This window comes from Helianthus annuus, chromosome 11, assembly GCF_002127325.2.
Source record: "Helianthus annuus cultivar XRQ/B chromosome 11, HanXRQr2.0-SUNRISE, whole genome shotgun sequence".
Classification (NCBI taxonomy): domain Eukaryota; kingdom Viridiplantae; phylum Streptophyta; class Magnoliopsida; order Asterales; family Asteraceae; genus Helianthus; species Helianthus annuus.
Genome location: NC_035443.2, coordinates 15,048,920 through 15,061,152, shown reverse-complemented (window position 1 = coordinate 15,061,152; position 12,233 = coordinate 15,048,920). Strand labels below are relative to the sequence as shown.

At 36.0% G+C, this 12,233-nt stretch overlaps 1 protein-coding gene and 1 pseudogene across 1 annotated transcript; one reads left to right on the top strand and one right to left on the bottom strand.

Moving 5' to 3' along the window:
- Positions 1 to 514: 514 nt before the first annotated feature.
- Positions 515 to 3,341, top strand: LOC110887856 (annotated as a pseudogene).
- An 896-nt stretch (positions 3,342 to 4,237) lies between these two features.
- LOC110889750 (receptor-like protein 37) lies at positions 4,238 to 7,371 on the bottom strand. The gene is made up of 2 exons (XM_022137316.2): positions 7,013 to 7,371; positions 4,238 to 5,451 (listed from the first exon to the last, which is right to left on the bottom strand). Exons 1-2 carry the CDS (start codon positions 7,331 to 7,333, stop codon positions 4,387 to 4,389), a joined length of 1,386 nt encoding a protein of 461 aa, XP_021993008.1. The 5' UTR covers positions 7,334 to 7,371; the 3' UTR covers positions 4,238 to 4,386.
- Positions 7,372 to 12,233: the final 4,862 nt, after the last annotated feature.

Here is a 12,233-nt window from a genome sequence, read left to right as displayed (position 1 = left end):
TCCAACCAATTCAAATGCGAAACGAAAATAACAAAGATGGGTCGTTAATGAAGAACTTGCATTGACGAGGGCTTGGCTTCAACAATCTAAACATCCAACTTTAGGTATTTTTAATACCTTGTAGCCCTTAATATTCATGGTTTTTTTATATAACTTTGTAATATATTAAATTTTGTTTTGATTAAAATTGGAAATTTTCAACATAGAAGCCATTTGTGGGAAGCGATTAGTAAAGCATTCCATGAAGAAATGGAAAGGGAGGTTTATCGTGAGAACGATAGCTTATCCTCGAAGTGGACCGAGATAAGCGGGCAACTCACGAAATTTAGTGCTTTTTTAAATAAAGCAAAGTAAAACCCAAAAAGTGGTGAAACCGAAGCCGACTTTGTGACAAATGCATTGGTTACATTCAAAACAAATGTGGTGAGCGACTTCCGTTTCATGCATGCATTGTTGGGAGATTTGTAAGTTCCATCCAAAGTGGGCGAATATCCCCAGTGGTAACGAAACTAACATGTCTTCCAAAAGGTCAAGGACACCCTTGTCCCAAGCCCAATCGGATGCACGAGATCAAGAGTTGGAGGACTTTTTGGATGATTCGCCAAACCGGCCTGAATACGGAAGAGATGCCGCAAAAAGGCGCGCTCAAAATTCAAGATCGGGTACGGCATCGCCTTCAATTGGGAGTTCGGGCTCGCGTAGGGTAGTATACAACGATCAGTTGGATGACATTGCATGTAAGTTAGATACATTCAACGTATTCCAACAACAAAGGGCCGAAATTCGGAAGAGCAAAGAAGCTAGGGATACCCTGAAACAAAGACGAGATGATATAAAATTTCTAGCCCAGCCCATTGATCACCTATCAGGTGAAGCTGGAACTAATGTTGGAGACGAGAGAAGAGATAAAGAAAAATATAAGCACTAGGAATTTTTTATGTAATTTTCTTTATTTAAAAATCATTAAAAAATTTAAATTTGTTGTTTTAAAAATATTAAAATAGCCGTTTGGGCTGGCCACGCCCCAAACCCCCGCCCCACCATACCGTCTTCAATGTGGGTCAGCCCAGCCAAGCCCCCCCCCCCCCCCCACCACAAGCCACGTGTCAACCCATGCCCCAAACCCTCGCCCACCGTACCCCACGTCTTAGGCTATAGGGTGTGGTCATTACACTCATGACCACCATGACCCTTCACGTCAGTGCCATGTAACCCACCTCTAATCCACCATCCAATACCATTACCCTAAGTGTGTTGTTATGACCCAAGCCACTAACCCCTTATTTATTTTAATTTATCTTTGTCTTAAGAAAAAGGAAATGATTTCTTGAAAAATGTAAAGGAGGACTATGGTTGCCATAGTTTAATTCATGCAAACCATGGTCGATCAAGCAAGGGGATGGTGTAGCATTCCATTCATGTTCCTAGTTGGTGAATAATGTCTCAACCATGACCCACACACCCTTTAGCCTTGTTATCAGATTGCAGAAATTCATAGCAGCAAGTCTCTATTATTTTGGATGATTTTCTTTCTTTTTATTATTTGCAAAAGCCTGTGAACTAAAACTTTATATGTACGTAGGTACAAGCTTATCTTTATGATGGATACTGGGAAGATATTGGTACAATTGAGGCTTTCTACAATGCCAATTTGGGGATCACAAAAAAAAAAACGGTGCCGGATTTCAGGTAATTTTAATTTTTCACAATATTGATATTTCTTTCTCACTCTATCGACCTCTTATGTTCGTGAATGTTTGATGCACCTTCTATGATCGTTCGGCCCCTATTTACACCCAACCTCGATACTTGCCTCCATCCAAGATGCTTGATGCTGATGTCACCGATAGTGTCGTTGGTGAAGGGTGTGTGATTAAGGTTAGCGGATTCGAAAAGTAGATAAAAATAAGCAAATGGCGAGTGTTAAAGTTGTTTTATGTTTTAGTTAAGGAGCTAAATATGTCATTATTAAAGTTGACGGGCTAAACATGTCAGTATTCAAGTTGAGGGGCTAAACATGTCAGTATTCAAGTTGAGGGGCTGATCATCATCATAATCAGTAAATCCCACCAATAACAAAGATAATTGGGTCTGAGGAGGGTAAGATGTAGACAACCTTACCTCTACCACGTAGGAATAGAGAGGCTGCTTCCGGTGAAACCCCCGACTCGAAGCATGTCATTATTAAAGTTAAGGGGTTAAAGTTGTTTGTTAAAGTTGAGGGGCTAAAGTTGTTTTAGTTAAAGGGGCTAAACATGTCATTATTAAAGTTGTGGGACCAAACATGTCATTATTAAAGTTTTGGGGCTAAACATGTCATTATTAAAGTTGAGGGGCAAAAATTGTTTATTATTAAAGTTGAGAGGCTAAAGTTGTTTTTATGTAGTTAAGGTGCTAAACATGTCATTATTAAAGCTGAGGGGTTAAACATGTCATTATTAAAGTTGAGAGGTTAAAGTTGTTTATTATTAAAGTTGAGGGGCTACTTTTGGTTACTGCCAAAATTGAGGGGCCAAAGTTGATTGATGTGACAAAATAGCATATATAGAGTATATATATAATGGTTATGAAGAACTACAAGATTCATCAGGGCTTCGATCTTGCATAGCTGAAGGTGCGGTAATTGAAGATTCATTGCTTATTGGAGCAGATTATTACGAGGTAATACTAATAAATACATCATGAATTGTTTTTAACATTTTTTACTATGTGTGATCCCTTAAAGTGCAATTTATATTCAAAGTTATAAATCAAATTTGTATCTGTTGGTTTTGTGGTTCAGACTGATGCTGACAGAAGGCTTCTTGCTGCAAAAGGTAGTGTTCCAATTGGTATCGGAAAGAACACTCATATCAAAAGAGCGATCATTGATAAGAATGCACGCATTGGAGACAACGTGAAGGTAACATATAGTAACATACTTTTAAACAGTGATGGCAGATTATAAACACTAAATAGCGATAACATTCAAAGTTATTACTATGATTTCATTTTGTGCATCTTATTTTGTGATGGCAGATTATAAACAGTGATAACATTCAAGAAGCAGCAAGAGAAACAGAAGGGTACTTCATAAAAAGCGGGATCGTGACAGTTATCAAAGACGCGTTGATTCCTTCCGGCACCATAATTTAGAAGATACAAAAATCTTGATGGCCATCAGTGAAGATTCGAATGTCAGGTACCTTAGAGTATCTTGTTACAGAACTATGCATTATGGTACCGAAGAGGAAGAATGTCGCGCCGTTAAATGTGAAATTATTATTTATTTAATAAAAGTTAAACTTAATGTGGATAAGGTCATATATGGTTTTGAATACTATATCTATGCTTTACTTGCACTTTTCATGTTTCTAGTAACAAGGTCTTTTGTTCAAGTTAGGCGAAGTAGTTTGTACAACGTTAAAATTACTTTGTACACCATTGGGTATGGTTTATGCTACACACTGTACAACATATATAAAACGTACTTGGTGGTGTACCAGATAATTTTAGTGGTGTTCAAATTATAATTATACTTTTTGGTAGTTTTATGTTTTTGAAAATTTACATAGTTAACCTTTTGTACTTATAAATAAAAAAACAATAGCAAGTGAATCCCTAGTGGCCTTGTTTTATATCTTCAAGATCCTAACGCACGGATAGAACTCTCAAGAACGTTATCAGATTTGGATATAGATAAAAATAGGCATGTTGCAACGGCATATATAGAATTATGTTAACATCGTATCTGATAACCATAGAAGTTACAAGAGAAAAACAAAACATGTTTTGAATAGAGAAAATTAGAGTGGAGATGCGTTTGAGTATAGAAGTTATAGAATTTAATTTCAGTCCTTCATGTCAAATAAACAATGTTGTCCATGTTTCTCATATTGTAAATAGGGTGGGGTTCTAGAGTGAACACTAGTGTATTTGCGAACTGAGTGAACAAATCCTGGCCATTGATCTACACACGTGTATGGCCAGGATCTCATCATCAAATCGTAAAATACACTAGTGTATTTCAACATCAAATCCTGGCCATTGATCTACACACGTGTATGGCCAGGATTAGTTCACTCAGTTCGCAACCTACACTAGTGTTCACTCTTGAACGGAATCCTATATATTCTCCTGTAATTAAGTAAGAGCTAGGAGGAATTACTTGTGTTCCTACATTTGTACCCATTTCTGTATTTCATTAAAAATTAGTTTGCAGGAAAGTAAAAGGACTAAAATATCTGAAACATTGGTGTAAGGAAAAATTATTGCAAATATTTGCTATAACACAGAGTACATTTATAACATAGAGTACACTTATATTCCTATTACATGATTTAAAATACATAATTATAAGAAGCATAACACGCTATTATTCATTTTGAATGTAAACCATGATGTACATTAGTTTCTCCTTGTGTTCCTTAATGGCCTTACCCATCTGTTCTTTCTCATCCCTAGTCGTGCAAGGAACCAATCACCATACCTTGCATATAGAAGGTTCCCGATAACGATTCCAATAATCAGACCACTTCCGACTCCCAATAATATCACCATCCAATCAATTATGTCACCTGGCAGAAGAGACTCATACTCATTCCTGCTTGTTGGTGGAAGTACCGTTGGTACCCTTGAATTTTCACATTCCTTGGATAACGGTTTTCCACACAGTTCGGGATTTCCCAAGTAGGAATTGTTCTCAAATGTGTTGAACTGTTTCCCTTGTGGTATGCGCCCATCAAGGTGGTTGTAGGACACATTAAGAAAAGCAAGGAAGCCAAGTTGCAACAATTGTTGAGGGATTTGCCCCGATAGCTCATTTTGGGAAAGATCCAATGATTCCAGATTCTTTAGGTTTCCCAAATATGGCAAGATGTGACTAGTAAATCCGTTGTTGGAAAGATTAAGAGATTCAAGTCCATGAAGATCTTGGAGTGATTGCGGGATCTGCCCTTCAAAGTTGTTGCATGAGAAATCCATGGCTGTGAATATGTTTAGAATTTTCAAGTATTCTTGCTTGACACCTTTGTTTGTTAACTTCATTGAGTATGGAAACTCAATGGACCCAAATCTATCTAGATCATTAACTTGGGATCCCAAAACAGAGAAGCTACCAGAAAAAACAGATTTCATCGCATTCCAAGTTTGAAATGATTTGTCAGGCAATTGACCGCTAAAATAGTTGTTGGAAATGTCTATGATTCGTAACTTTTGAAACCGAGGGCTAATAGTCGAGAGACCTTGAATTGAACCATAAAATTTATTGGATCTCAAAAGGAGCACCTGCAGCTTGGGAAGAGTTCCCAACCAAAGCGGAAAAACATCTTCAAAAGAGTTATCTGCAAGAGAAAGAAACTCTAAATTGGTACAATTACCCAACGATTTTGACACCTGACCAGATAAATGATTTTCGCTCAAATCAATCGTCTTCAAAAGGCTTCCATATGTACATATATTCATCATTGGTCCCTGAAAGTTATTTTGTTTTAGATACAAAACCGACAAGGGACTGTTTAAGTTGCCTAAACATGGAGGAAGGGTTCCAGACATCTTGTTAGAAGACAAATCTAGGACTTGAAGGGATTTCATTTCACATATCAATGGTGGTATTTCTCCTGTCAGATTATTTTTTGAGACATCATAAATAACTATGGTCTCTGGAGGAATTGGAAGCCGTCCTTGTAGTTGATTGTTTGACATGGCAAATACTTCCAAACGAATCCATGGGAGAAATTGAGGATGCTGATAAAAGCCAGTGATGGAGTTGCTTTGAAGGCTAATCATCTGTAATGTTTCTTGGCTATTATTCCAAAGCCAATTCGGTACGACGCCTTCAATTTCATTGTCATCAAGAGATAAGGTTTCCATTTTCATTTGGCGTAGAAAAGCAGGGAATTCCTTCAAGTTGCATGATGAGAGTCCTAGGTTTTTCAATTTTGGTAGGGTGTCATTGGTGTAGTTGTTGGTGGTTACAAATGACAATCTATTACCATTCAAAATCAAATATTCGAGTTTGTTGACTCCAAAAAACGAGTCTAGGCCCACTGTGCCGCTAAAATTGTTATTAGCTAAGTTAAGATACCAGAGACTTTTGAAGTTCAGAAATGTGCTTGAAATTTGTCCTTGCAAGTGATTTTCTGAAATGTCTAAACTTGTTAATTTGAGTAAGGTTCATAAGCGAAGTTGGGATACGGCCAAAAATCAAATTTCTATCCAAGCTGACAAAAGTAAGTTTGGTCAGGTTTGCAAGGTAGGGTAGGATTTCATCTTGTATGTTCATACTGCTTAGACGCAGAACGTCAAGCTTAGTAAGTTTATTGATCCAACCATACGCGCACCATTTCTTAAAATTGTTTTGACCAAGTGCCAAAAAAGTGAGCTTCGAAAGACTTGCCAAAGAAGGGACTACTCCAGTGAACTCGTTTTTAGAAAGAGACAAGTGAGTTAGTTCTGTCAAGTTAGGGAGTGAACCAGGAATAGGCCCTGAAAAATAACACATTTGAAGATCCAAGTAAGTTAGATGATTTAAGTTGCTTATGGATTTTGGTACAGTCCCGGTAAAACCTGTTAAAGCCAGACTTAGATGCTCAAGTAAGGTGTTGTTATGAAATAGAGGCAAGGAACCAGTGAGGTTGGGATTGTTTTCGATGTTAAGATGTATCAACTTCTGTAACTGAAAAATTGCTGATGGAAATTCATCTTGAAGCTGACAAGCGCCTAATTCGATAGACTTCAAGGAAGAAAAATTGGCCAAGAAAGTAGGTACAGAAGAACTAAGGTCAACCTCAGAGAGATGGAGGTGTTGGAGTCTGGTCATGTTTTTCAACAAATACTCAAGGCCGGGACTTTGAAGCCTTAGGGGATTCCCTGATAAATCTAGCAAAGAAAGTTGTATTAATTGTGAGATTTCTTTTGGGATTTGGCCATTGAATCCACAATTAGAGAGATCGAGGCTTCTTAATTGCCTAAGACCAGCAATCTCATGGGGGATTTGAGATTCAACAAAGTTGTTCATGGAGAGGTTAAGTACCTGAAGGTGAACAAGCTTGAAGAGGGTACTGTTGGAGTTGATAATTCCACTGAGAGAGCTTCCGCTCCAGTCAAGTCCGATCACATGGCCGGTATTACTACACACCACACCGTCAAACAAACAACAATCAGAATCTGATGTATTGCTCCAAGAAGCGAACTTCTGAAACCCACCAGCACCATTATACTTTTGATGAAGAACGGTTTGCTTAAACTGAAACAAAGCTAAACACTCTTCATCATGGCTTAATAACGATGAAGTGCATATGGGAATGACTAGTAAGTATACAAGGGAGATGGTTTGGAAGACGATGGAAGCCATGAAAATTAGTTTAATTTGAACATCTGATTACTAGCAATCTTTTTATAAGCCTCATAAGTCATAGCAATATGCCAATACGAGTTGTTAAGTCCAAGGGGAACTTCAAAAGTCAAAAGTCTCCTCTCATGTCCCTCTCGTAAATCAGTGTCTTTGAATTTATGTGAAATAGACTTATATCCATACTGCGATATAGTCGTCAATGGCGGAATTTTAAGTTTACCCGACACTGCAATACTTTCTAATATAAAAAGAAAAGGATAAATTAATAAATCAATTTAGTTTAAAAAAAAAATATCGAACTAAACTGTTGGATAATCAAGCACGAAGATTACCAATGGGGTGATGATCCATTAGCAAAGGCAAAGCCTTTAAATACCTAGGTTTGGGAGGGGAAGGTCTTAGGTTCAAGTCTCATACATGACAGGAATTAAAAAGAAATTTTCCGTTAAAAAAAAATCAAGCACAAAGATTGCAAAATAGAATAGAACAAGATGATGATTGAACAAACTTGATTTGATATTATACAATACTGATTTTTCTAGTTAGATATACGACAATTGGGTTTATATAACCTGGGTTGAGTTATTCTATAAAACGGTATACAAATAAGAAGCGTAAGAACATTCACATCCATTCAATTATATTTTCACCCTAAATAGCACTTAAAAACACTACATTTTTTCTATCATTTTCAATTAAATAATATTTTTATACATTTTCTCTCTCTTCCACTTACAACCACTTTCAAAATATATTACAATAATTATAGAGGGGTGAACAGTATCCCTCAATATACAGATTAACAGTAATATTTTCTCTCTCCTCCACTCACAACCACTTTCTATGCTCTTTATATTTTAAAAACACCACACACAGAATTTGATGCTATGATCCCACCACACTTTCACCCTAAATTACACTAAAAAAAACTACATTTTCTCTATCTTTTTCAATTAAATAATATTTTTTATACCTTTATCATTATCTTTTCTCTCTCATCCATTCACAACCATTTTCAAAATATATTAAAAAATTATAGAGGGTAAACAATGTTCCCCCAAATATACAGATGAACATTAACATTTTCTCTCATCCACTCACAACCACTTTTTATACTCTTTATATTTTAAAAACAACACACACAGAATTTGATGCCATGTATGTGAATGCTCTAAGAAGGCACTATAGAGTAACAAGTGTCCCAAAAGAAATTAAGTGGGAATGATAATTTTGTCAAAGATAATAAAAAAGTTATGTACATGCAAGTCACATGCTACTTCCCTCCTATTTTTTAAACGTCCAAAACTTTTTTATACTTCATCTGTTTTTAAAAACAATTATACCATAAAATCGAGCGTTTTTTATCTTTAATATGAGTACCACATTGTTCGATTTAGAAAAAAATCAAAAACCTAGTTGCTTATTACACAATGGACATAACATAAAACACAATGAGTATCAAACTAAAAACAAAATGGAAAGTAGACAAAAAACACAATCGATTACAACAGATAAAAGATACAATGGACATAACGTAAAGAGTAAATTACAAAAATTATCCTTTATGATAACACTAAATTGTAAAGTGTGTTATTTGTTTTTAAAAAGTACAAAAACATACTCGATGTTTGCAAACTCTTGCATATTATGTCCTTTAAACACCTAGGTTTGGGAGAAGGAGGTCTTGGGTTCAAGTCTCACACACGACAGGAATTAAAAAGAAATTTTACGTTCAAAAAAAAATCAAGCACAAAGATTGCAAAATAGAATAGAACAAGATGATGATCGAACAAAATTGATTTAATATTATACAATACTGATTTTTCTAGTTAGATATACGACACTTGGGTTTATATAACCTGGGTTGAGTTATTCTATAAAAGAGTATAAAAATAAGAAGTGTAAGAAGCCACTATAGAGTGACAAGTGTCCCAAAAGAAATTAAGTGGGAATAATAATTTTGTCAAAGAGAATAAGAATATTATGCACCAAGTCACATGCTATTTCCCTCCTATTATTTAAACGTCAAAAACTTTTTTACACGTCACTTGTTTTTAAAAAGAACTATTCCATAAAATCAGAGTGTTTTTTTATCTTTAATAGCAGTACCGCATTGTTAGATTTAGAAAAAATCGAAAACCTAGTTGCGTATTACACAATGGACATAACATAAAACACAATGAGTATCAAACTAAAAAAAACAATAGAAAGTAGACCAAAAACACAATCAAGTACAATAGATAAAAGACACAATGGACATAATGTAAAGAGTAAATTACAAAAACCGTCCTTTATGGTAACATTAGATTGCAAAGTGTGTCATTTGTCTTCAAAAAGTACAAAAAATATACCCGATGTTTGCAAACTCTTGCACATTATGTCCTTTATCCTTAACTCAGTTTGTTTTCATGGTTAAATCTGACCAAGTAGACTACATGTGTGACAACCCGCAACTTCGGGTTAATACTTTAACCCAACCACAGGCCAACTTGGACATACATTCATAGCACTACATTTACATTGGTAATTCGAGGAATTACTGCAACACAATGCATTAGTAATTCGGGGAATTACCGGAGCGCAATACAATGGTGATTCGGGGAATTACCGGAACACACGCACGATAACTTTTGAACGTTGGTGACTAACACAAGTAATATTTATAAACAGACGTTTTACACGAAACATATTTGCTGCATGACAAATATGTGAATTATGTGTTGGACTATGATTATGTGATTATGGACTATGATTATGTGATTACGTCTTCGAATTTTTATGTTTAGGTTGAAACCGCATCGAAAAACGCATTAGAAACGACAAACGAAGCATTTTACGCGTTTTTAACGCAACCGACGAACAAATGCGCCAACGTAGACTACCGAAACTATTTTACGTACGTTTGACCCTAAAATTATGTTTTACGACGTTCCATGGAGTTTGGGTTCGAAAATGGGCCTCGTAGACACATTGGGCCGCGCAAAACATGAGGGAACGGGCTAGTGGGCCTTGGGCCCAACTCACACTAACCCTAACTATCTATAATACTATATAAAGCAAATGTGATGTACAAGATTGTAATTTTACCACATGTATAAGTTTTGAAGCATGATGGACAAGAGAGTACAACCATTTTAGAGGGGGTGAATTTGCAAACTGCCCAAAATTTTAAGATGCTGTAGGGGCAGTTTAGGGATTTCATCCATGGAATATGGAATTCGAGAAGAACCCGCATTTACGGTCGGTGACTTGAACCGTCCATTTCAATATTCAGAGAAGAGTTCACACGATTATTCATTTGAATTGCTTCCGGTTCTCTCTCGTTACACTGCTACCACACATCGATTAGCATTTGAAACCATCTTCCCTGTTCTTCCTCATCACCAAACTCCTCCCTAAAATGCACCCAGGTACATCTTCTCTCTGTATGATGCTCTTGAATCATTTTTGTATTATTAATTTTGAAATAACCATTGGTCTTAGTTAGTTCCTTTTTCTACGTTTAAATGGGTTTTCTGCTACCAGCAACCTGAAGTTGCAGACCTAGGGTTTTCAATACCCAATTTCAGGCAAAAGAAGATTTATAGAAGAAATTGAGAGCGCTGATCTCTGTGTCAGTTGAGTACAGAGCAGGAGATCGACATTGTTTCGAGTACTTCGGCCGAAAGTCTTCAAAGGAGGTTAAGATCCCATACCGTTTTTTGTATTTTGTTCTTTTCTGGTGTGGCATGGTTTTATGAGTAGTGTGTCGTAATGTAGATAAGGTGTTTGATGGAATGTTTAAGTGAGTTTGTTTGGCATAGTATTCTTTTTTGTTTTGGTTTCTGGCCAGATCTGTGATTCCAAGTTGAATTTTTTGGAAATTGGGAAGACCATGCTGGGATTTCGGAACTCTTCAGAGTAATTCGTTTGTTGCAACTTTAATTTCTTAAAGTCTATGTCTGTTTAAGTGTTTCTTGAAGTCAAGCACAAGCCCCAAAGGTGTTTATTCATCAACTATTATTATGACTTAGCTATTCAAGGTTGTTGTAACTGTTATGCTTACTAACGATTGTAAAAAACAGTTCCTGATGATTTCTTGTGCAGATTCAAGAGTTTACCCCCTCATATATACAAGGATTTCAACCTGGTGAAGCTTTTGTGGTCCGAAATGTGGCTAACCTTGTTCCACCATTTCAGGTATAGAAGTACATTGACACCAAGTTTTTCACTTTGTCCGAAATATGGCTGCTGGAAGTTTGAGTGTGTTGTTATTGCCTAATGGCCACTAAAGGCAAAAACTATGTCAACAGATGAAAATAAACTGTCAATTTTGGGGATTGCTTAAGGGTGATCTTGTTTTACTTGCAATAGTTGTACAAAAGCCCTTTCATGCGATGGTTTTGGTAAATCAAACACTGAAAAGGCTAGCTGCATCCGTGGTCTTTGCATAATCTATAGCCTTTTACTATGTAAGAATATGAAGGAGGTGTTCGGCTAATTATCTTATTATTGTGTTTTCTAAACCTTGGATAATCAAGTTTTGTTTAGATGAAACTGATTTTCTTATTATTTGACAGTGAAATAATCAATTTGAAAGTACCATATACAAGTTGGTTATTCCATGTTAGGATCTGAGTCTCTTATGATTATGTTTTTGTTTGATAATTAAGAATATGAAAGAGTAATTGCAGTGGAATATAAATGGAAACAAACTTTCACACACAATCAAATAGGAGAAATACTTTCAACACACATGTTTAACATAGAACCAAATGATTGAATTTATTTCAAGCTTCAATTAAAATGCATGCATGTATTACAAACTCCCCCTCAGCCTGAGCTCACAATAGCTTGTTCGTACAGGAAGAGAAGTGATGAAAGAGCTAATAGAACAGTATAGGGTAGTGTTCTATTTATA